Source organism: Dermacentor silvarum, unplaced genomic scaffold, assembly GCF_013339745.2.
Source record: "Dermacentor silvarum isolate Dsil-2018 unplaced genomic scaffold, BIME_Dsil_1.4 Seq995, whole genome shotgun sequence".
Classification (NCBI taxonomy): domain Eukaryota; kingdom Metazoa; phylum Arthropoda; class Arachnida; order Ixodida; family Ixodidae; genus Dermacentor; species Dermacentor silvarum.
This window is the reverse complement of record NW_023607073.1, coordinates 31,582-57,339: the sequence shown is the minus strand read 5'-3', so window position 1 is coordinate 57,339 and position 25,758 is coordinate 31,582. Positions and strand designations below refer to the sequence as shown.

Genomic DNA, 25,758 nt, shown 5'->3' with positions numbered 1-25,758 from the left:
TCACAGGACCCATTGAGACAACCATCGTGCCGGTCTTCACTGTAGCAAGCCTAAACAACCCGAGGAAGAGCTGCTCGCGTTTTTTGCAGCGCGTCAAATAGCTTCGAGTTATAGCTACGAGGGTAAAACAGTTAATGTAAACAAACCCGACATTCACGTAGGCCTGCGACGTATAACATGCTTAAAGCACTAGTAATGTTGCTTAATTATGGAATTAAGCAATTTAGTATATGCCTTGGATAGCTTCCTACGAGCACAAAACTTATCGGGAAGGAGAACAAACGAGAGGCCGGCCGCTCGAGCGCCCGTCTTTTCGCTGTTCTCGCTGCATGCAATTTAGCGCCTGTAAAAATCTTCCGATCGTACTTAACTGTACTGCTTCGCACGCATAGAAGATGCACCTTCTCATTTCCTATGTTATGGGCGATGAAATCTGTCGATTTGCGATAATATAAACCACTCAAAGCGAAGCTACATAGTTGAGCTGCTGCAGCCCGAGAGACGCGTTGGACCACATCTGGCAACAACAGCACAGTGTTGCCTGCGCGCGCTCCGGCGGTGGCGGTACTTTCCTGGTTCCAGTGACTTTAGTGAGCGGCGCGGAAGGTCTTGAGAGCAGTGTTTCAAATAGAGCGTACTAGAATACGGTCGAGTGGGACGAGCGGCTGGGGCGGCGCATGCTTTGCAGTGAGGCGTCCTAGATGGAAAAATACTGTAGCGGCGCTGCGGTCGAAGTGGATTGGGCTGCATCAAGGTCGCGCCGTTGGAAAATGCTTACGATACTGCTCAGCAGGGTCATTCGTACTACTTCGCTCGCTGGTATTTGCGTTCAGACCGCTCAAATGGGGTTCATAATTGCATATGACATGTATTTATGCCTTAAGAATAAATTCCTTTCTTTCTCTTGTTTCTAATACCCACTCGGCTAAGGTGCTCGCCCACCAAATCCGAGCTCTTACTCTACAAGAAGAGGCCCAGAGGCGGTTCTCACCAGTCCTGGAAGCCAGCAACGGAGAGCCACATTACGTTATTCACTGGTAACAGCTCCCCAGTTCCGCGGGTGGACACTATCAGGGTCCTAGGAATGTTAGCCAGTCTAATGGGGCCAATGGAGCCGCCGTCAAACGCAGTTGTTTCAAGACCGAAAGTGCCCTCGGACTGATCCGACGAATCGCCAACAGGTACCGCGGAATCAGGGAGGACAATCTGATCCGGATTATCCACGCATTTGTGCTATGCCACCTCGCTTATTCGGCGGCCATGCACAACTGGCTCGTGTCGGAGCGCAACAAGATCAATGCCCTAATCAGAAAAGTATTCAAGCTTGCCCTTGGCCTTCCTGTCCGAACGCACACAGAAGACCTCCTCAAGTTGGCCATCCACAACACGTTCGAATAAATTATTGAAGCCCAAGAGTTTTCTCAGTTTGTCAGACTGTCCAGCACCCCAGCGGGCCGAGCCATACTTGGCATGCTGGGACGTAACCCCACGGTCGTCGGTCCCGACGCTGTGAAGCTGCCCAATGACATAAGATCCAAGATTTCCATACACCGGATGCCACGCAATATGCATCCGACCTACAACGAAGGACGAAGACGGAAGGACGAAGACGAAGAAGGGGTAAATCTCTGCTCGCCAGTGCCCGCTTGGACAAGGATCGAACATGCTTCGTACACTCTGCTTCGTACGCTCAAGAAGAAGCCTTTTCCTCAGTGGTCATCGACTGTGATTCGAAAATAATCAGCCGCGCTACCATCCGCACTTCTAGTTCCAGAGTTGCAGAACAGGTTGCCATTGCTCTTGCATTGACGGATGGTGTACATGACACGATTTATTCAGACTCCAAGACCGCTATCCGGGCCTTTCAGATGGGAATGGTGGCTCCCTAGGCCCTACGTATCATCCAAAACGCTAAAGACCTCAAACATCACTCATTGGCCTGGTTCCCTGCGCACCTTGGAAATATTGAGGGTGCCTCGCTCAACCCCAACGAGGAGGCACACTCGGCTGCACGAGGTATGACTGACCGTGCGCCGGGTAATGCGTCCTCTCCTGGGCGACCCGAGCCTCTCTGCTCGTACAACGAGATCTGCAAACACAATTACCTGCCAAGAAGACTCCTGCCTCTGCCGCACTCATCGCTGTGCAGGGCCCAGGCAGTCACTCTCAGACTTCTACAAACAAGCCCCTACGACACTGCACACAATGTACCCCGAACGGTTCCCAAGCCCGGACTACCCCCTGTGTGGTGGTTATGCGGACTTCGAGCATGTCCTGTGGGGCTGCGCCTCTGCCAGTCCCCCTTTCACCCAAGAGGAAATGATGACCCAGATTAAGGCCCAAGATCAGACCTCCCAAATCCTGGCAGTCCAGAGGGCCCGTGAGAGGGCCGTCAGGTTTGACCTGATGCTAGCCGAGTGGGCCTAGCCAGGTGACGTCGAGTTTACTCGCGTCTATCGTGGACCAAATAAAGTTCACTCACTCACTCACTCACTCGTTCTTCAAGCAGCATGTATCTCTCGTGTGTATTGTTGCGCATATAGTTTTCCATCAGTAGGTCTTGCGAAACGCAGACGAAGAACCATATGTAACCTTCCTGCTTGTCGCTTCAAACAAGTAAAGCATATCTGCCCCATCCGGCGCCTTGTACTCAGATTTACGGGAAGCATTGTTATAGAAAAAAAAAAGAGTAAACTGCAGGGCAACATTCCATTCAAGTTTCCACCTTTCTCGCGTAACAAAACGGGAGTAATTGGTACGGGGTCATTTATTGCAGTCGAACCTCGAGCGCCGAAAACAGGTTTAGTTAGTCATTCTATATACTAATCTTTGGCCGTAAGCCGTACGTGGAATTTTTTTTCCAGCCGATAATTCAAAAAAGAAAAGAAAGCCTGCGCGGTAGCCTAATTAGTGACTACATAGTGGATACAGTGCTGCGCTGCTAATCTGGAGCTCGCGGGTTCAAATCAGGTCGCGGAATTCGATGGGAACGAAATGGAAAAAGACTCGTGTACTTCTATTTAGGTGCACGTTAAAGAACCCCACGTTGTGAAAACTAAACCGGGTGCCTCATAATCATAACACGGTGTTGCCACGTAAAACCGAAGAATTTGCTTATATTAAAAAAAAGAAAAAAGCAGGTGGCTGCGTTCTTCGGCTTATTTCTGGGGGTGTCAACAACATAAATTATTCTCGAGTCTGATTTCCGAGAAAAACATGTTACGCTTATCCTACATTTCATGCATAACTGTAATGCCGTTCCCAAATGTATGACCACTTAACTCAGCAGCTTGTACATTATAAACGGCTGCTTTCAGTTATTCGGTGCACTATCAAAACGACCATAATGAAACAATTAAAGGAACGGCATGTCTCACATACACGTAGACATATGTGCAGATCTGTTGCGTTCGTTGAAGAAGATAAGTGTGGTACCACATGGGGCACTAAGTTTTAATGGGTTGCAAACATGGTGAGACTGTCAAAAATCCCTGTCTGAATCAAGTTAGCAGATTTACAGGTTGCCCCAAAACGGGGCATTTATATTGAGTGAGAGCGAGGAACTTGTTAAGCAGGACTTATTAACACCCGTCCGTTGATTCTCTCAGGAACCACGCCTCTGCGCAACAGCCACGACTCTCCGGCAGCACAATCATTCGGAATGACAGTCCTCACTTGCGTGCAGTCACTCACCTTGGAGACTTCAATAGTGCTGTAATGCGTTACATTCGAACGGAAACGACTATTCGGCGTCGTACAGTATATGAATAACACTTGCACACACACACACACACACACACACACACACACACATATATATATATATATATATATATATATATATATATATATAAGTGTGTGTGTGTGTGTGTGTGTGTGTGTGTGTGTGCAGGAGTTATTCATATACTGTACGACGCCGAATAGTCGTTTCCGTTCGAATGTAACGCATTACACACACACACACCCTGTATATATATATATATATATATATATATATATATACAGGGTGTTCCAGCGTACACTTTTAAAAATTCTTAAAGGTTGCCTGCGGCAGATAGCACAATTCTAGTTGATGAGCTGGTCTACTCGAAGAGGCGGACATTACTTGCACAAAACATTGAAACCCATAATCAAATAATTAACAGAAATTCATTTCTTAAGTTTTTAACCAATTGCCTGATGGCCCATATTGCTATTTACAAATTGTAGTCGTGGAGTTCGCAAGGCGAATCCACTTGGAACAAATTCTCGGGATGACACCAGTTTCGAGATATTAATTCCAGAAGTTTGCGGAGAAATGCATTGGCGTTTCAGTTAGGTTCTTAAGAAAACGCCACTTCTTGCATTGAAGCTCAAAATTAACTGGAACGCCAACCTGAGAACGTCATCCTGAGAATTAATTCTACGTGGATCAGCCTCGCGAACTCCATGTCTAAAATTTGTAAATTGCAATATGGGCCATCAGGTAATTATTTAAAAACTTAATTAGTGAATTTTTTAATTAGTCGATGATGCATTTCAACTTTTTGTGCAAGTGATGTCCGCCTCTTCGAGTAGACCAGCTCATTAACTAGAATTGGGCTATCTGCCACAGGCAACCTTAAATAAATTTTGAAAGTGTTCGCTGAAACACCCCGCATATAAGATGGCTTTGCCTGCTATGATTATTATTTCTGCGAATGAAAGTTTTATTTGCAATATTCACGAATAAGTGTGTTTGTTACTGCAAACACGTGTGCTTATTGCCCCCCGATCGGGAGTTCTCAATTTTTCAATTACTGCATTTAGAATATTTGTTAGTTCTTCCCTTACATATATATCATGAATATATATGTCTATGTACCCTTTGATTTAGTTACCTAGAAATACATTGGTCATTCTTCGCGCCACACAGTTAATAACCCTGGTTTATTTCACTCTAATATTGTTTTCTTCGATCATTGTCCCTGATCAATATCCACCAACAAGAAGCACGCGTAAAATGACACGACATCAATAACAAAATTTTATTACGTAGCCTTCAGGGTGCAGAGATACCAGTTGCTTTTAGAGGACAGTGGTAAAAACTTCAGTTCACCTGGCTAAACCTACATTTGGTAGCGGCCGTCAAGAGTAATGGGCGCACCAAAGCAACTAAAACATTGAAAAATGTACTGCACAGAGGTTCTGCGAGAAAAACTGGGCGTCCGCCAGCGTCCGCGTAGCGTCGTTTACACGACGTCTGCTAGCGTCCGCGTCGTCTGCTAGCGAGCGCGCGTCCGCGTAGCGAACGCGCGCTCGCTAGTAGACGACGCGCTTGACAACGACTGCAAAATTGAAGACGTCTCGTTGTATAATCCTTGCCTCAAATATATATGTTTGGCAAAATGGCGTAAACATAAATTTGCAGTTAAAATAAAGCACTATTTTAAGAGCGTACTATGCGCAATCGGCCTCGGCACCTGCAGCGAAAGTGCGTTAAATATGCCGCGGAGCGCGTCCCTGCCCCAATCCAGTTCGGTCGCAGCGCTCTCGCACAATTTTTCCACACGCGGTGCCTCAGCGACAGAGCGCCATTCGGCCCACTCGAGCATTGTCTAGTACACAATAGTTTCAAGCCATCGATAGCGAGCGGCCATTTTTTCGTTCTCCTTTGACGATCGCGAAACTTCGGACCGCGTATAAAAATCACCGCCTCGCGGGAAAAAAACAAACTGCTTAGAAAACTAAAATATAGTTCTTCTTCACATCCGATAGTGCATGCATGTCCGTGAGCGGTGCGGAAGGTCTCGAAAGCGGCGTTTCAAACCATCGATAGAGGGCTAACCATGCCCAATGAGCGCGGTATGGAAAGAGTTAAGGCGAAACTTTTCATTTACCGCCCACTTTTGTGGTGCCGGCTCTCTTGCGAAAAAGACGCAGCGGAAGGTCTCACACGAGCTGTGGCTCAAAAAATAAAAACATTACGAGTAAAATGACGCGAACTGGGCACGGATGGAGACATAGCACCGCGTTCGAAATCGCGCCAGTTTGCCTATTGAACGTGTTGTAGTATTTCTTCACCGAACTAGCAATATATTAGCCGTCATGCCATCGTCGTCGCCGTTGCGTCATACAACTGCCGTCGTCAAGCCATCGTCGCTATCCTGGAGTGCCCTTGTTCTAGAACCCTTTTTTTCGTTTCTTTTTATTTTATTATTATTTTTTTAATGGCGCGGTTGTGGCTCTCCGCCTGACGCGTTTTGTGACGCCATTAGCGGCGACGCTCCAGTCGGTAACAAATGAAGGTGCATCACGGTGAAGCACGGTGCGTGCTGAAGCTCGGCCGGTCTAGAAAGCACGTCTGGCGTCTGAACGGACGCGCTTTCCAGACAGGTCATGCGTAGAAGAAGAAGGAAGAAAGTTTATTATAATGTGAAATGATTAATGTGGTTGGGGCCCTTAGTCCAGGGCCCCAATGGCTGCCGCCATCGCTCGTGCTCGCCGAATGAGTGGCGGCCAGACTTGAGGCTCGGAGCGATTGAGGATCGCCACCCACTGCGTATGTTCGGGGGATTCTAGAATGGGGATATCCGTTGGTAGTTTTGGCCCTCAATTGTGACATGGAACGTCATCGGTGGTGCATCGCAGCTTGGGCAGGTGGTGGGGTTTAATGTTGGGGAAAACTTCTTCAGAAGGAGGAGGTTGGGATACGAGTCGTTTTGAAGCCGTCTCAGGGAGACGGCTTCTATCCGAGTGAAGGATTTGATTGAAGGATGGTTTCGCAAGCGCCATGGTTTGTAATAGCCTATAGTGTCGCGGTATGCGGAATGCACATTGCTGGAGGCTTGGTCTGGGTTGGTCGCCTGACTGCTATTGGCTCGGAGGCCATGCGTAAAGCTGCGGTTTGGCGACGAAAACGCCGATGCTACGGGCACCACATTGCGCGATTAGGCGCGGGGTGCATCGGTCGGGGCACTGCCCATATGTTGCAGTTCACACACGCACACACGGATTGGAGTGACCAAATCGCGGAAATAGTTGCACTGTGCGTTCAAACGTCCAGCCAGCTTAGCGAGCGGCATAAGATTTTTTTATAGACAAATAGCCTTTCAAGCAAACTAGAGTTTAAAAGGGAAGTGTTTGGGAAGGGGAAAGGGTGCAAGCACTTGTTCGCGGCGTTGCTCCACTGGTACAGGAACGATACTTCACTGCTCTAGACCGTCATAGGCAACTACGTACTGTGAGTCATGCTGCAGCATATCACGTAGCATCCCGCAATATATAGGCAGTAACGCCTGTCATGCTTTCAGAGGCGAAATATAGATATTGTGCACTGATAGAACGAGGCTAAAACTGTTAAGCTAGCTGGTCAGTGTGTCTTGGGATAAAAGCGAATGAGAGTTTCGTTTGTGAGTCGGGGTGCTACTTTCTCTTTTTATAGTAAGTTGATCCGTGTGATGAGGTATACGTCTGATAAGTGTCGCTTGTTCGTGCACGCATTTCGCAGTGTTCGCAGGTAGAGTCGAGGCTTGGGAACACAGCAGATACCTGCCGCCCGCAGAAATTCTTAAACCCGGTGAAACGTGAAAAGTGTATAACAACCAATCGGGCAAGTAGAGTTTCTTCCAACAGGGTTCCAGTATTTAGCGGAGGTTTTCTTTTGTCAAAATCAGTCGCATTAGTGTAAATGCATGAATTGAAAACTAACTGAACCATTTGCAATGGAATTTAGCTGTTTGCGCAGTGTCGCAAAGCAATCTGTAGCGGCTCTGTGCGCAGGTCGAATGCTCCAAAGCTGGAACGAGTGCTGTTTGCAGTCGCTTCTATATTTCCGGCGAGCAAATAAACTGACATCTCACCACATTGAATGAGAAAACAGCATCTTCTGCTTGCCCCATAAAACAAAAACATGACATGAAAACTATATGTCGCCTCGCGGCATAACCTTTGTCATGATGAACTTCAGACGTTCCGAGGTATATAGTTATCATTCATGCTACCGTGCCAAACAGACAAAAGTACATCAGCGAGAATATTCCTGCTTCCTGCTGCTTAAAGCATTGTAACACTAATGCTGGGACCCAGAAACCCATAAACTAAGAAAACCAAATGAAGCTTAAGCGTGCATCACTATAATTTCTCAAAGCGCCTGTCGCCAGGAAGATATTTAAATAAAAAGAAAGCAATGGCCTACTCGGCGGAAAGAAAGAAATCGTCCCGAGTGCATTGTTTCGACAAATCGGTATAGTCTCCGTCACATTTTTCTCAATGCGGAAGTTCTTATCGAATTCGCTCTTCGATGCGCGTCGTCTGGTTCTTTCAGGAAATGATTAAATCCTACTTTGCCGTCTTTCCACAGCAATTACATGCATAATGGTACACAACAACAGTCTTTCGACATCTACCTTATTCCATGGTTGGGCTTGCGCGCGGTAGCATCACGACGACTTGAAGCACTACGAGGCATTCAGCGCATGCCGTGATAGGACACCCTCTTTCGCTTCAAGCCTGAACCTGGATCGGCTCTTTCTCGGGGCGGCCGCTAGGTAGCGAGCATTTACTTGGAGTCATGAATCTGGGCATATTGCAAGTCAAAGCCTCCAAAATTATGCAGGAGAACAACTTTTTGTGGTTCCAGGAGATGGGCGTTCTGCACGGCAGTAACAGTGTGCGCTCATTATTCCGCGTCGTCAGCGGAAGCAGCACTTGCCCTTTACAGATAAATTCGACTCAAGCTGGAAAAATAATGAGTGGTTATAAAACAAGTGCTACGAAGTTGCCGTATTTTGTGATAGAGCAATAACAGGAAGTGTTCAAAGAAAATGTCATGTTATTCGAGCCACATCACGTGGAGGCAGGTGATAAGCCACTGCAGATCCCTGTGAGATTCTGCACTGGGCACTTCGTAATATTATGTTGTACCGACGTACGAAATGTGTTCAGTGAATATTTACATATTGCGCACAGGCAATGTAACAGACACAGCAACCTACTCAATTCTACTGCACGGCTTCCCTGCAATACGTCTAAACGCCACTATACGCCGATCGCGCCACGTGTATGCAACGTTGCGTATCCACGCAGTGATCGCTGCATCACGAAATTCCTACAATGAATTTTTCGACGTTCTTACACTAGTGCATTTCACAAGATGGCGATTGTAAAAGAGAGAGGCCGCTCGTGCGAATAAATGATGCGCATGTAAATTTTGCGTGTAATATCATAATAGCCGCATGTGGAGCCTTGTGCAATATAGGGAGATGGAAATGAATGTATTCGTGCTTGCCGTCCAGTTTGTGCAAATTGATGGGCAGCACCCAGCTATAAACCGTTTACAGTGGTTAGTTTGTGGAGTGCAGTAGAGATGGCGCTAGCATTTTTGACGCCACACGAGGCCATGAGTTGCCTTATAAGTGCAGCCGAATGCCTGAATTTCCTCAGATGGAGAATGGGCTTGTGCTAACTCTATTGACTGTATAGCATAAAATATTTCACATATGAAGCAAAGTGTGGCGTGACACACCTGATAGAAGTATTGACGGACACTGTGCGATGTCGACGTCCCCTGCGGTAACAATAAGAGGAAACATGAGTATCGTGCTGACAGTGAGTGTCTTTCAGCAAATAAACGGCTGTGTGTCATAAATGGATGAGTATCGATACAAATGAGGGCTACTGAAATTTTGGAAACAAAAGGCGTTTAGCTCCGATATGAATGCGATAAGAACAGCTAAGAGCATAGGTGCGCTTGGAATGACTATGTATCTTCCGGAAGACGTTTGATGTCACCGCAACCGTCGTGCTTCTTAACGAAGATGTTACATTCGGCAATGCGCATTTTATTAACGGGAGGAAAGGACAAGTTCAGCGCTGGTAGGTACGCGTAATCGCAGTGGATTGTGCATGTGGTCTCGATAATAGACCGAACACGTCTGTCACAAAAGAACGCGTAATCCAAGCGCGCGCCGCGTGTCACGTACACAAGACAGCAAAAGAACGCGCCGGCCCCGCGGCAACTTCAACAGAGGGGGAGAGCGCATACGCCTCAAACAACAACGCAAACGGCGCCGAAACGTCTAGAAGAACCTGGACGAAGCGACGTTAACCAGAGAGGGAGAGAGAGAGAGAGAGAGAGCACACGCGCGCGCCAAAACACCTTCTCACCCGGCGAGTCGAGAGAGATAACTACAGCGTGAGCGTCCGCCAACAGCATGAGTCATCACCCCCCCCCCCTCGACAAAGCTCCGACAGCAGCGGTCGAAGGTACGAGAAAAGACTCGATGGTTCCCAAGCTTTGGCCATGCTGCGAGATCACGACTCCGATAGGAATGTTCGAGAACGCCTGTGGAAGCTATATAACCGCCTTGCGAGAATCTTTCAGTGGAATTCAGGAGTTCGAGACTTCAGTCCGCACCGGTGAAGTGATGTAACGTGCAGACCAAGCGTCTGCGGAAGAAGGGGATTCCCCGGCAAGCTAGTCGACGGGTTCATCGAGCGTCTGCATTTCCGGAAGAAGTTCTTCGAGATTTGTCCCGAGTTACGCCGAGATCGTCCGACTTCAAGACCAACACTGGTGAATACGATTGGACACTTAGTGTTCCTTTTTATTTTGTACTTTACGGGTTGGACTCTTAGTGCTTGTCGTTAATTATTTTCCTGTGTTTTGTGAATACCCATCTGATTTGTATTGTGTTGTGTCTAGCCTAAGTGTGCAAGTGTGTGTGTGTAACTGCCTTGTGTGAAGAATATATTTTGTTGTATTTTGACAACTCTGGGCTCTGACTCGGCCTTTGGACAGCAACCGGCCTTCGCTGGCGCACCAGAGGGCCCACTCTTAATTGTCCTTGCTTTCGTGGGATTATTTTCGGAAGCTGATAAGTTGGCTTTGGAATTTGGTCCGGCGTCTGCGCCTCGTTCACAGGGTCTGTGACAACGTCTCCCATGTAAATATATTTATTTCTTTTCAATACTGCTGCTCTCGTTCGAGGGCGTGGCAGGAGGGCTATACAGGATAAGAAGGAAAATAATTCAAACAATAAATAAATTAAGCCAAACATAATTCGTTACACAACGCGAAAGGGACAAAAACACTTGACCAACGAAACTAGGTAAGACGTATTTTTGGGCCAGCTGGTTGATATCCGTAGTAAAACAGCGCCAGAGAACACAAGGGACCAGGCGAAGAACGACACGTACACAGGGCGCACTAACAACTGAAGGTTTATTCGCTGGATGCGCAGAATAAGTACTGGCTAAACATGAATAAACAAAAGATAGCAAAATATAAGAGGCATGAAAGAGCATCACATGGTCAAGCCTACTGCGCGTGAAAAACTGTTTTTGTGAGGAATCTGACCGTCGTTCTTTGCATGCTGACGCAAGATTCACCCAGCTTTTTTTATATCTAGAGCTTCAACAATCTCCCTGGTTAGTCTATCTGTTGATTTGCACATTATTTGGAAAAAAAACTAGCATTACGTCCAAATAAACAGATAGACCAACATGGGAGATTGCTGAAGCCCTAGAGATAAAAAAGCTGTATGAATCTTGTGTCAGCATGCAGTCAGTCATGCTCTCAGAGAACGACGTCAGAATCCATACAGGAACCGTTTTTCACACGTAGTAGGCTTGACCAAGTGATGCTCCTTTCGTGTCTCTCATATTTTCCTATCTTCTGTTTATACAGGTTCAGCCAGTACTTAATCTGGGCATCGAGTGAATAAACTTTCACTTGTTAGTGTGCCCTGTGTACGTGTCGTTCTTCTTCGTCTGAGCCGTTGCGTTCTCTGGCGCTGTTTTACTACGGAACTAGACAGGAATATAAAAAAACAATTATGCCAAACTTAATCATATAAGGAGGCTTTACATAAATAATAAATTTATTGGTTACCACCACTAAATCTTCACGAAAAAGAAGAAAAACGCACAGCGGGAAGCAATGATTCAGGTAAAAAGTGGCATGCTTTCACATAGCTGCAGATGACATTACGCACAAAAAGGAAGTAGAAGCGCACGTAGCGACGTTGCGACAGCTTAACCTGTTAGTATTAATCTATATATTGTATGCGTGCAATGAATTCAGATAGCGATGCAATTTTCGTGATGCCAAGGGTCTAGTCTGTTCCATTCTGTTATGACGAATGGGAAGAAAGAGTATACTACAACGCGTTATTATTACAGGAGTAATGCATTAAAGTGTACTAGTGTTTTTAAGGTATTGGTCGAGTCTGGGAAAATGAGATGTATTTTCAAGCATCCATCTTACGGTTTCTATTTAATAGTTGAAACAAGAATTTCAAGCGTGCATGTTTTGCTCTCGTGGACTGCGTATTCAGCCCGGATTGAACAAGATTAGTGGGGGAATCCGCGCGCTTTAATTTGTTGTGTATGGACCTGGTTATACCTAATTATGTTATGTTAGTCTTGGGATGGGGAAACCCGAGTATGATAGCTTGTTCGAAAACTGGTCGTATCCAAGTTTTGCCGTGTAGGAGCTTTGTAGGTATGGTTGAAAGATCAAGGCTTCTTTTGAGGAAAAACAAATTGCGTAACGCAGCTGCAGTGACATCAATAATATGATTGTCCTACCTGAGTTGAATACGTTAGTGTAAATCCTAAATACTTATGCTCTTCAAGTTGAACTAGTGGTATGTCGGCAAATCGTGATAGTGAAGTTAGATGGTGCACTTTTTTTGTTACTGTCATGGTTACAAATTTATTATTGCGATAGCAATTATATGGACACTCCAAGCGCATTTCTACCGTCGTCGTCGCCGTCTTCATTTCCGTCGCCATGAGGTTCCGTATAAAGTCCAACGGCGATAAAATGGTCCCCGCGTGCCGTATGCTGTGTGTGCCAGTGAAAGCGTACGAACAAGGCTATGTCAGCTGGCAAAAACGAGAATGGCGCCACGAGTGACAGTTTCTCCCCTGGTGCTTGGTAGGCCATGCTTCTGAGAAAAAGGATGAAAAAAAAATCAAGCTTGCTGCCGTGGTAAATATACCTGGTAGCGAAGCTTCCATAGAAGCCCATAGGTTCAAAACACGGCGGTTCATCGGCGGTTTATGTGGCTTAGCGTCATCTGTGTGAGGAGGGAACACTTCCGGCGGAAGAAAAATTAATGTGACGTCTTATCCGTTAAAACCAAATGTGACGTCATTTTGTCCTTAAAGGGGCGAAATTTGTTCTCGGAGGCCTGCCTTTAGAGCAGTATATTCAAATGCCCCGCCATTCGACTTGATGGGCGTTTCGAGCTTTCAGCGCTAAAAGCGATGCAGGAAAAGGTCAGCCGCAAGGGTGTCGAAATCGCATCGCTGCACAGAACATACTTTCTTTGGAGGCCGACGAACTCTATGGGCGTAGAGTGCTCGTCCTTTCGTCGCACGCCAAGCCCGTCGGCCAGCGCTATCGCACGAAAACAACTAAAGTAAACAATTATCTGGCGGTCGTAACTCACTACTTTTGACTGGACAGGTTAAGAAACAATGAAACTACCGGCGTTACCAAATTCAGACAAACGACGACAAGCAAAACAACAACATGTGAGGGGGGCGTAGTGTAACAAGTGAACTTTACGAGCGCGCCTTTCTGCACACTTCAAGAACTGCATTGCAGTGCAAGTGATAGCGGCGTCAACGCCTGCCGCTATCGGTGGGCGCTCTTACGGTGGGCGCTGTAAAAAGCATTTATTGATAATGATCAAGTAAAATAGAGTTGTTTCGTTTTGTCTCGCCATGTGTATATAACATTGAATAGGAATTTTATTTTCGTTTAATGAATATGTGTCTCGCTTAAATTAAAAAACGCTTTTTTTTCTTTCCCGATGTTTGTTCCCTCCAAACAAAGTCACGCTTCAATCGCTGCTCCCATAAGCACCCTTGCTGATGTCAGTGACCCGTCGCTCTGAACCGCTTTTCGCCCGAAGCTTCGTGACCTATGTGGATCGACCTTGCTGCTGTTGTGGCAACGCTTTTGCTGATGCGCGAGGGGGAGACGGCCATCGCGCTTGTCTGCAATGCGCTCGACGAGTGTGCGATTTTCTCGGCAGATGCAAGAGGAAACAAGCACGAGTTCCGTTTGCTGCTACAGTCTGCATTATTCTAAAAGCTGTCATTTTTAGCCTTTTTTTTGTAACGACCATTTCCTTTTGCGTGTGTGGTTTATGTATTGAATAAACGCCAGCAGCGCATGTGTGCTTGTTAAAATTTTACCCTATTCCGTTGTGATACATGAGCCAGCATTCCATAGAGCATGGATACTGCGTTTCGGCAGGACAATAACAGACAGCTAAACGTGCTTTATTTTGCAATTTTATTAGCAACTTTTGTACAGCAAGAGATACAATACACAAAAAAATATTGCAGACCTGAGTATCGCGCATCTACAATACAAACTGCACATTCTACAGGCGCATAAACATTACGTTTCTTAGAATTTCTGAATAGCAAAAGTCACGTTTTTTTTTTCTCACTTTGCATGAGACAATCCTACCAACGCAAATCGTTCGTCGCGACAATTATCTGTGATTACTCATGCAAAAAATATAATTAAGCGAGACCGATTGAAAGACTGCAGCGAGTACATTTCGCAAACACAGACGAGGTGGAGTTGTCCGTGCTGGAGCTGTGGACTGGAAAAAAATGGAAGTAATAACTTTTATGCTTACACACAACGCAATTGCAGGAACAAATTTCAGCACTCTTTCCGCAAAACAGTGCTTTCATGAAATTCGTGTATGTCAACTCTTATTATCTTTTGTTGTGCGATTTATGCTAAAAATATGGCAGAAAAATTTAACAATCCAAATTCTTATTTTAACTGCTGCGGGTTTGGTTTAAACTAACAGGTTTGGTAATGCTGCTTTCTCAAGAGCTCTCTGAAAACACTGATCAGTTTTTTACAGCTAAATTATTTTAATCCCTGAATTTATTATTCACTTGTCAATAAGAGACTGACGGATTATAGTTTGTTCAACCCTTTTGTATACTACGTGTCTTCCTAGTTCTGCAGAATGCTTCTTACTGGAAGACGATTTTCGAAAAGTTGTGAGCCACTGGTCATTGGTCTATGAGCATTTTCTAATCTAGAAGAATTTGTATTGCACAGGGGGAGCAATACATTGCGGGAACACCGGAGCGCGTGGCTCGCTAAGCGCCGACGTAAGCACCTTCGTACGCACTGCGCGCCAGCGCGACTTGACACGAAGGTAAATTCGCTCGTTCTGAACAAAATCTGCTGACAAGTTCCCCGTTAACAACCGCGAACATCGCACATCGCCGATGAACATTCGATAAACAAGAACAGACAAACAGGCGTTTTTTTTCTGGCGACACACATTTTGCTTCGCAACGTAAAATGCACCCGGCGGCGTAGCGGGCAAACCGAAGAAAACAGCGCTTGCAGTGCTTTCTGCACTAGCGCAGCGCTCCTTCAATTGGTTTACACACCTTGGAGTTTCTAACCAAGAACAGCCAAGCACAATGTTCTCTAACTTGAGCCTCTCGTCCGCCCAGCAAGCATTCAAACTTCAGCAAAGATAGTTATCAGTTTTTTTTTATTCCATAAAGTGAACAGCAGTCGCCGAGATATAACGAAACGCAATTTCGGTCAGCGAGTCAGCTAGCACTCACTCGTCTCAGGAGCTGCTGTCGATCGGTAGCTTCAATGTATTTACGAACCACAGAGAAAAGTACCACGCACGGAATACCCTTCATTTCGTCTTATAGCCGTTTCGATAAGGTTAGCGGATATTCGCTACATAACGACTGCATAAAAAGCGTACTTACCTTTCATTTTCTTGGAAACGGTAAAAAAGGGGCCCCGCTGTCCCTTCCCGTGTTGTGCCCACCACAGAGCAATGCAGCAGGTCTTGTAGCCTTTCTTCTGTTTTTCGTAGTACATCGCTGGAGCACTGGCCGATAAAGAAAGAAAATGTTGCAGCGCACAGTGGACGGCAGAGGCGCGCACGTGGGCAGAGGTGCAGCGAGCGGCAAGAGCAGACGAACGGAAGGTCAGCCGAAGCGATAAGAGCGAAAGCGCCGTCCGTTGGCTCAACAAGTGAAGCGACTAAATAAATATATGCCATGCCAAAAAAAGAACATGGCCTGAAACACATTTTATTTGTACACGTAAAGGCATCACTTAACTTTATTGTTATGTAGGTTGAAAAAATGCAGCCACATATGCAAACGTTACTGAATTTTTCTTTTGCTACCAGTGTCATGGCGACGCTTTATTTCCAATAATGAAATTAGCCCCACTGTCCACCCCCTGGTACAACAAGGGTGAGCAGGCAATCGCGACTCAAAGTAGGGCACGCGAGGGAGGAAGCACCGTGGGAGGAAGGCAGGCCGGAAGCGCGCGGTCTTCTTTCGCGCGCGAGGCACGGGGGTGAGGTGACGGAGAGGGAGGAGGGGATGCGTTCTGCTCCGTCGGCTGCTGCTCACAGCGCAACCGCGCGGGCGCCGTACCTTAAAAGCTATCTGCGATGTGGGCGAAGTGCGCGCCCGCACGCAGGCCTCATCTTCAAAGCAATCTGCGTTGGGGACAAAGTGCATGCGCCGAGTGCCGGTAGCTTCGTATGCGCTGTGCTTTCGACGTTTAGTTTGCGTTGAAGCGAGACGAGAGACAGTGCGAAAGTCAATTTGCCCGCTGCTGCTGGCACGCTTGATCACTCCGGCGTTTTCACAGCGACTTTCCGTGGTCATTGAGCGAGATGTGTTCATGCTTACCTGTGCGCGCGTGACACCGTGCTTGTCTATTTAGTTAGTAAGCGAATGTTTACAACTTTTTACGGCCTATTGAACTACTATCCTTGCTTCGTTTAGTTCTCTACTAATTTCCTATCGAAATCGATGCTTCGCCTTTCAGGCGAAACTGCGACTTTTTTCTATTGACTCGCACCTTTCAATCAGAGCATCAAAGATTAAGAGGGACGTGATCAGTATAGTTAGTGATTTCTCGATATATAACGTAGTCGGTGGCGAAATCCTTAATATTGCAATTAATATCAGATGTGATGTCATTATTATATGTTAGAAAAAGTAATAGCCCCAGCACGGACTCATGGGGAACTCCAGATGATACAGCGACACTGTTAGGTGGCATCTGTTCGTAGAGAACAAGAGACTGTGAGCGATTCGTTAGAAAAATATTTACGCAAGCGGAAACTGGCCCTTTTTAAATAATGTTATCCACTTTAGCCGTTAATATACCCTTGCATACGCGGTCAAATGCTTTTGTTAGGTCGAGTCAAAGCACATCAGCTTGACCGCGGTTTGGAGGGGCGAATTCGTGATTAACCATGCCAGACGTAAGCCATGTTTCTGTGACTGCTGCAACACATTTTTTTTGCTATTGCAGGTGCAGTAAAGGCGTTGTCTCACTGGACGTTCTGGTAATTAATTATATTAATTGCAGTACTGCTTAATTATTTCATCGATAGATTAGTTTGTTCATTACACTATTACACCTCATAGGATCTAGAGGTGGGGTATAACATGAGGGATGGGATCAGTTTAGTGAAACAGCGATTTGAAGACAACTTTGAAATAATGCAGGTAGGAGTAGTGCACGGCGTCGACAGGCAGACCGCTGCTGTCTCTTGCAGTTGTCACACAAAAATTAGCGCAGGTGGGCGGTAATGTGTGCTGGGGAGGATACATGGCTTCGCTATGGTTTGTGTGGCTGGACTGATGATGAGCTGACAATATAGCTGAAATCTCAATCGGCGTGCAATATGTGAATAAGGCAGTGTAGAGATATTGCGTTGTGACTCTAGATTATTAAGAGCCGCACGGGCTTTAATTTCGCAAATGCTAGCATGATAAGATGACTGAGAATGACTAAACCGAACTGCACGATTTCGAACTAATTCAAGTGTGTTTGATGGATTATATATGAGGCCCCCACACAGACGGTGGCAGAAGAAGACAGGACAAGCGCTAACTCACAACTAATTTTTATTGGAAAGAACATATATATATATATATATATATATATATATATATATATATATAGTGATTGCAAAAAACGTAGCAAAGAAACATCACATGGTCCTTTCAACCATGTCATGATGTTTCTTTGCTATGGTTTTTGCAATCACTTATATATGTTTGTTTTATGCTTTCCAATAAAAATTTGTTGTGACTTAGTGCTTGTCCTGTCTTGTTCTGCCACCATCCGTGTTTTCTTCGCGCTTAACCCAAGAATATGTTACCATACCAACTCGCCCAACTATCCATCTTTTTCCCAAAGAGAGCCTAGCTCGTCTAATTTAGGGCGGACACATGTAAGGTAAGCCAATGATTTTACTGACGGGGGAGAGAGGAAGTTTTAGGTTCGGGCTTTGAAAATGAAGGGTGCCATTCGCTGCATCGGCTATTTTAACTACATGACGTGACCAAGTTAGAGTCTTTGAAATGCTTATGCCGAGGTATTCATATAATTCAGCAGGTTTTGTTTTGGAGCCTGATATGGTGTATTTCGCTTATTAGTACTGCTGTCTATGGCGAAAGGAAACTAGTGATGTTTTTTTTTTAATTCTTTATATACATTAGCCATTGCTACACCATAATTCAATACGTTTGAGGTAATTTTGAAGAACGTCAATGTGTGAAGGGTTTGTTATAGGCCGATAAATACCGCAGCTGATTGCGAACAAACGAATATTTGAATAGATATCAGTATAAAGGTCTTTATTGTAAATTAGAACAGATATGGAGTCCGAGAACTGCCTTGTGATACAATGGAAAATACAGGAGATGCTGTATATGAGCACGTGTAGCATATACAAACTGCTGCTGATTAGCAGGGAAGCTGTACGTATCCAGTACAGTACAAATGGATTAATATTGAGACGATAAATTTTTAAGGATAGACGTTCGTGGGGAACTTTGACAAATGCATTTTCGATGTCTTACGGAAAGGGCATCTAAAGGTATGTTTAGGTCGAGGCTAGAACTTACATCGAAAAAAAAATCTAGTTAAGCGTTGCACGAAATACCTTTACTAAAGCTCAGTTACGCAGGATGAAAAAATGTTATAGGATACTAAAAAGTGTGAGATCTGGGAGTAAATAACTTGTTCTCTTAGTTTAGAAGAAACACTGGTGATCCGTCTCTTTGGGGTGCTATATCTGCGAGTTCATTTATAATCAGAGTCAAGATGTTAGGTGCATGGGTAATATAACAGCGCTGAATAACAGCGCTAACCGAGTTTCCGAAGGCCGAACTGCTGTATAGTGATTTATGTAAGTACACTGCAATCCTTTTAAAGTGTGCTGGTTCTGCGAGTTCCATTAAGTTTGAGGACACTTGAAGATAAACCCAGCTTTAACTATTGTTACCGTCAATTATAACACTTTCTTCATTCATGAGCGAACGGTTCCATTCAAATTGAAGCGATGCGTTTATCCATAAGTGGTGTCATCCAAAATCTGCTCTCATTTTCATAGATTCTGCGATTCCTTGTGTGACACCAACAATGCCTAATAAAACAATCACTCATCAATCCATGCAGGTGGTAAAGCATAAATACCGGTTATAGAAAATTTTGGTGACTTCTCATTGTATAATGTTGCTTACTTTGCTTCATTCGCTGCAGATCCAGTAGTACGAGCTCATGAGCGTGGGGAACCCACCCCAGACCTTCAAGGTTATTTTCGACACAACCTTGAATGTAACGTGGGTGCCATCCGTTGGCTGCAGCAGGACACAGTGCGGTGAGTAGGCATTAAAGCTGTTAAGGGCATGCTTCAGTGTACAAGGTAACCAGTTGGGCCGGGGAGAAAATGAAGTCAGTTTTTCTTGTTTGTGTGCACCTTCAAGTTAGGCAAGTAGCTTCTTTATTGGCCATAGGCATGTGGTTCAAAATAAACAAAAAATAATGCTTTACAAATAGCTCCAAAAAAGGACAGGCTGAGTCCAAATATCATTGTACCTCAAGAAAGAGGGGTACCGAGTTGATAGATCCGGCGGCGGATACTTCGTGGCTTTTAAAGTTATAGTAGCCATCACCTTTTAGCGTTCAGGATAGCTGTTCAACAACAATGGAAATCACATTTAAAGACTATGTATTATTATTAGACAGGTGTAAGTACAAGAAAGGAATGCCCTGATTTCTTTGCCGATGACACATTTTATCCTCTAGAAAAGCAGACATTCATGCAGATATTCCTCATGCCATGACATCGCCTTCTTAACGTTAGCACATGTAAAGGAGCAGCTTGAGGTTATTACAACTTATTACATACAGGTAGAGGATGGTAATACTTAAGGGGAAGGGGGCGCCGGACCACACCTAGCAGTATATTGCATAGCAGGCGAGCAAACTCTTCAATGATGGCTACAAAAAAGACGGATAAGGTTCTAATCATGATAGAACCAAAAAGGCAGAGAGAGATTGCCCTTCGTGCACTTGAAACAACCGCCGAGCGTCGGCACCTTGATTTCGTGACACCACAAGGGAAGGGGGGGGGGGGGGGGGGGGGTTATAAAGGACAGCAATATTGCACTTGGATACGATATAATCATCGTCGAAATATGAAGCACCCGCTCACAATATTATCTTATGATTACTGTGGTCCTAAGGTAACCAGTGTCCTAACGCGAACATCTACGGGAAGATATCAGCTCTACTTTATTAATTTTTTTACTGCTCAAGAATTAAAGCTGGTAAGCATAACATCTTGAGTAGCTAGTTAGTTCATGACAGGACTTCTTGTGTGTTGTCCATTTGTCGTCTGGTGGAATTAATAAACCGCCCTTATAACAGTAGGAGTTGTTTGATATTACTCGCGTAGTTTTTCAATACATTGTTCTTGTTGACGGTCCTTCACTATTCACAAAATTTCGGGGGTACTATTGGGAAGGTCGCATTACTTCTCGACCAAAACATTCAAGAGGCCCCTATAGTTATCCCTACGTGGATTAATGCGAAAGCATTGAGGCCACGTCAGCAGAAGCGCTGCGACGTCACGTGACCAATGGTGTCCGTCACAAGGTGTGCTCAAAGCAAGGTAGAGCGTTCGACTCCCAACGAAAGTCGTGAATTCCAGCACCTTAATACTCTACCTTAATTATTTATGCCTTAATTATCTTAACCGTAATTAACGCCAAAGGTCGTAGGTTCGACTCCCACCAAAGGCCGAGGGTTCCTAGCCTTTTTGGATCATCGTGTGGTCACGCCAACGCCGGATTTTTCATCTCTTGAGTCATATACTGCTTTCGCATTAAAATAAACAATCCTCGACAAATCTTATCCTCATGTGATAGAAAAATGTTCGGTCATTCCAAAATTTCTCCCTGTTGAAGAGAGCACTTGCCCTTCTGACACCGTCTTACACAAAGATTACGGATGACACTAGTTCTTATAAACATTTTTAACCTGCTGTTGCTGTTGCCATCTCGACAACGCCGTCGTCGAGATGGCATGCCGCCCTGCGCAGCTCCCACCTCGACGACCAACTCTGGGCTACTCAGAAAGCCTGCGAGGCGGCGAAGAGGCAAGACCTCAACGTCCCCACGTGGGAGGCCTAGGCCGAGCCAACTAAACCGTTGGTTTCAATAAACGTTTGTTCCTCTTCCTCCTCCTGATTAATTTAAAGGGTCATCATCAAGAAACAACAACATTGAATGGAATATCTGTAATATCGATGTATGTGGTATGATCGAATCTTATGAACGAAGATTTATTTAGTGCGCCATGTTTGAGCAGAGTCATTTTCAAAGGAACACAGGATGACATGTGTAACATTTTAAGGGTTCTCCCCTACGTTTCGACCTTACAACTGCTCTTGAAGCTATGCCACTCTATTCCAAGCGGAGTGATCCATACGTTGCACCCTTCCTATTGTCACGTGTCAACGCGAACAAGAGACAACACGTTGAACAAGACGGCGGAACAGCTTTAGAAAACACCAGAACAACAGACGTCTTCTTCGTCTTCGAGTTCCCCCTGTCCCACTGCACGGAGCACGTTAAAGCACATATCGTCATCGTAGTCTAAATGTCTACATAGAGCACGCATCATTTGCTCTCCCTCGAAAAGAGCATCGCCCCGATGCTAAACAAAAAAATGTCACAGTTTCGCCCTAAGGGCGAAGCAATGAATGCGATAGCAACACAGCAATGTCATACGAAGTAAGGTGAGCGGCTTTGGTTGCAATATGAATTGTAGTAAACATGAGCTGATTAAGTAAGTAGGTGTGCTGCGGCGTAAGTAGACCGACATGAAGAGAGACTCGATGACCACGAGAAGGCGCGTGTGAAACGGTGGTGTTGATGAGAAGCGCTTCCCGTGGGCAGCGCGCGTGTGAAGGGACACACCTGTAGCGCTGCACTGCCGATCCGGGCAGCATTACATGTGTAGCGTGCGTTGGAAAATGTGACCCGACTATTACTAACTGAATGAACAAGCGTGGTGTGAGCGCGCAAAAACAAACATGAATATATCACACTGAATGACTGCAGACAACGACTGTGAAAACGCTGGCAGCAAGCGCATATATACGCCGCAGCAGCGGGCGAAGGTACAGGGTCGTCCACTCTTGGGGTGAACACGGCTCCGCGTGGCCGCGCTCCGCGCAGCGCCGGTGCCTCCGGCGCGGCCGCGCATCGAAGCAAATCGGCGCAGGCGCACAGGGGCCTATACTCCGTTTCATACATCAGGTGCAACGCTGTCAAAGCTAGCGCTCTTGTTTGCGCTGTTTATTTCCGCGACCAAAAAGTAGTGCGTTGCTTGCGGTGAGCGAGAAACAATTAATGCTTTGCCGGCAACGTTAAACCGTAAACATTTGTCACAAGCTTGACAAAAAACGTTCCTATTGCTGGGAAAACAATCGAAATATGCGAGTTTGTATTTTGTGTTTTTCGTTTTTTGTCTCATCTGGTTTTTGCTCTCTCCGTAGCCCTGGCCGCCTGTTTGCGCTTTGCGGATAGTCAGATTTGGGAAAATGGCGCCGAGCTCTGTGGCCTCGACTACCTCTCCTGTGCGCATTTTTTCAAAGGTTCGTACATCGAAGTTGTCAAGGAACTCCAAGCAAGTTATTGCAAATGTGTACGCTCGTACCAGGCAGCGTTTCCCGGAGAAGTCTGTTCGGGAAGTACTGAGCGCTGTGAGCGAGGACACCGGAGTATCTCCCCGTACCGTCGCGAAATTCAAAGCGGAGCGTCTGCGTGGGCCTTTCGTGTCTCCGAAGAAAAGACCTCGCGACGTGAAGATTTCAAGCTCGCGAACAGTCAAACATGACAGCTTCACAGTCCATGCCATCCGTCTGAAAGTGCACAGCATGTACGCCAAGAGGGAGATCCCAACACTGGACAGTATGCTAAAGGCTGTCAACGAAGACGACGACTTGCCGAACTTCAAGAAAACGACCTTGTGGAGGTTAATGAAAGACATTGGCTTCATGTTTGATAAGAGGAAACGGAATCTTGCGCTGATCGAGCGCAGTGACATCATTGCCTGGCGCCGCAGGTACCTGCGGGCGATCAAGGAATTCCGAAGACAGGGCAGGTAGGAATCGTCCTTAGAATATTTTCTTACGCAGCACGTTTAGAGTACCCTTATATAACGCTTGATGTTAGCATTGCAAATTCGTAATCGTAATAGAGAGCATTATCAACATCCACTGTACAGCGCTCGTTCCCCCGAAGGGTGCGAGTTACCAGCACCACTGCTGCGAGCGTTGTCGATTTTTGTTTGCAGTCACCGTAAATGATCAGGATTTCCAATGAATTCTTACCGAATCAGGCAAGTGCGACACCCAAACTTACCATGAATCAAAACTGACTGCCAAATGCCGCCTGCGTGCAAAATTTAAGCCCGGATAAGGGACCAGTAACGCCAGGATATCTTTTTTCTGTCGATTGTCCCTGAGCAGCTGTTCGTGAGAGAGCAGTCAGCGTGTTAATTGATAACAAAGAAAATAGATTATTCTTATGAATTATATTTTTACTTCTTCTTTTGTCTCATGTTCTCCTGTGTGATATTTGCGATTATGATCATGCTAAGATTCGTGCTGCTACAGCGGGTATGTTTAGTTGTCTGCATTAACTCGTTTGTTTTGCTCTGCACAGGTGCGTCATCTACTTAGATGAAACGTGGGTGAATGCAGGGCACACGAAGGAATACGTCTGGCAGGACAAGACTGTGAAGTCAGCTCATGATGCTTTCCTGAAAGGTCTGTCGACAGGATTGGTCGCGCCCTCGGGCAAAGGGGCCCGTTTGATCCTTGTACATGCTGGGAGCAGTGCAACAGGTTTCGTCCAAGGAGCTGCTGACTACTTCCGAGCAAAAAAGGGGAACAACGCTGACTACCACTCTGAGATGGACGGAAAGTACTTCGAGAAGTGGTTCACTGACAAGCTTTTGCCAAACATTCCGGCCAATAGCATTGTAGTCATGGACAATGCTCCATACCACAGCGTAGCTCTTGAAAAGGCACCTACCAAGTCTACGCGCAAAGCTGATATTCAGCTTTGGCTCACAAAGAAAGGTGTTCCATGGTCACAGGACATGGTGAGAGCTGAGCTGCTGGAACTTTCGCGAAAGGTCAACACACCCACCATTGTGCACCGCATCGACACTCTGGCGGCTACCCATGGCCACGAAGTGCTTCGTGTACCACCATACCACTGCGAGTTCAATCCAATTGAACTTGTTTGGAGCCAAGTGAAGGGGTACATCGCAAAACGTAACACGTGTTTCACTTTGGCTGAAGTTGAAAAACTCCTGCCGGAAGCATTGGCATCTGTAAGCCAGGAAAACTGGCAAAACTGCTGTGCTCATGTAGAGCAAGTTGAGGCCGAAGCGTGGCAACGTGACATGATTGTCGACAGTGAAATTGAACCACTTGTCTTCAGCATTTGTGATTCGTGCAACTCCTCCTCCGATGAGTCGAGTGCTCATTTCAGTGATGAAGACTTAAGTGGCATCGAGGAACTTGTTTGACTTGCCAAGAATGTGTAACCTGGCATCTGGGTGTAACTGGATGCGAGAAAGGCAACAAAGGAAGAAACCTGTACCCACCAGACCATCGATCCCATAAATAAAGTTTTCGTTTTCTAAACCATGAAAGTCGGCCTGCTGTTGTAATATTGTAATATCGCAATAAAAAAAACATCGTAGTGAAGAAATAAATCATGGACAAGAATTCACAAAAATGTTCCATAAATTCAGTCAGGAAACAGATGATTAAGAAATCTAGAATATGTTCTATGCGTTCCTCTGCCAGAAACCAGCATTCTAAGTTACAGAAATGCTTATGAACATTTCGATCAGTAAAAAACGATGCGTTACTCGCACCAAGTGCTTCGGGCTTCTCCACAGCGCAGTGCCAAAGTCGGGCCCACGCTGTTTTGGTGAAAGCTGAATCCGGTGCTCGGCTGGCGGCACGGTATAATGCCCAGTGTTTTGAGAGATGCCCAGAAATGAGTGAATCTCTTCGGAAACGGCGAAAACGAAAGTTGTAGACGAACACCTGTTGTCAATGCGGCCTGCGTGGAGCAGCTGTGCTAACTAACCGATGAGTTAACGTCATCTTTTCACACAAAGCTCTCGCTTGCATTAACAAAGTAAAGCGACAATGCTGCAGAGTCGCGACAAAATCGCCGTTGCTGGTCAAATATCGGTATGAGCTCAGGGGGTTCATGCCCGCTTACATGAACACGGTATGCGTCAAATGAACAGATACGTGCAGTTCATTTCCGAAAACGTGTGGTGCTTAGGTTATTGGGAAGAAAACAGGATTTAGAATTCAACTCATAGAAAATGTGATAAAAAAAACACCCCCACCC

General features: G+C 45.7%; 1 protein-coding gene across 1 annotated transcript; it reads left to right on the top strand.

Moving 5' to 3' along the window:
* Window positions 1–22,818: 22,818 nt before the first annotated feature.
* LOC119435900 (uncharacterized) lies at window positions 22,819–24,913 on the top strand. Its single transcript, XM_037702595.2, has 2 exons — window positions 22,819–23,476; window positions 24,040–24,913. The coding sequence occupies exons 1-2, from the start codon at window positions 22,914–22,916 to the stop codon at window positions 24,911–24,913; spliced, it is 1,437 nt and encodes a 478-aa protein (XP_037558523.1). The 5' UTR covers window positions 22,819–22,913.
* Window positions 24,914–25,758: the final 845 nt, after the last annotated feature.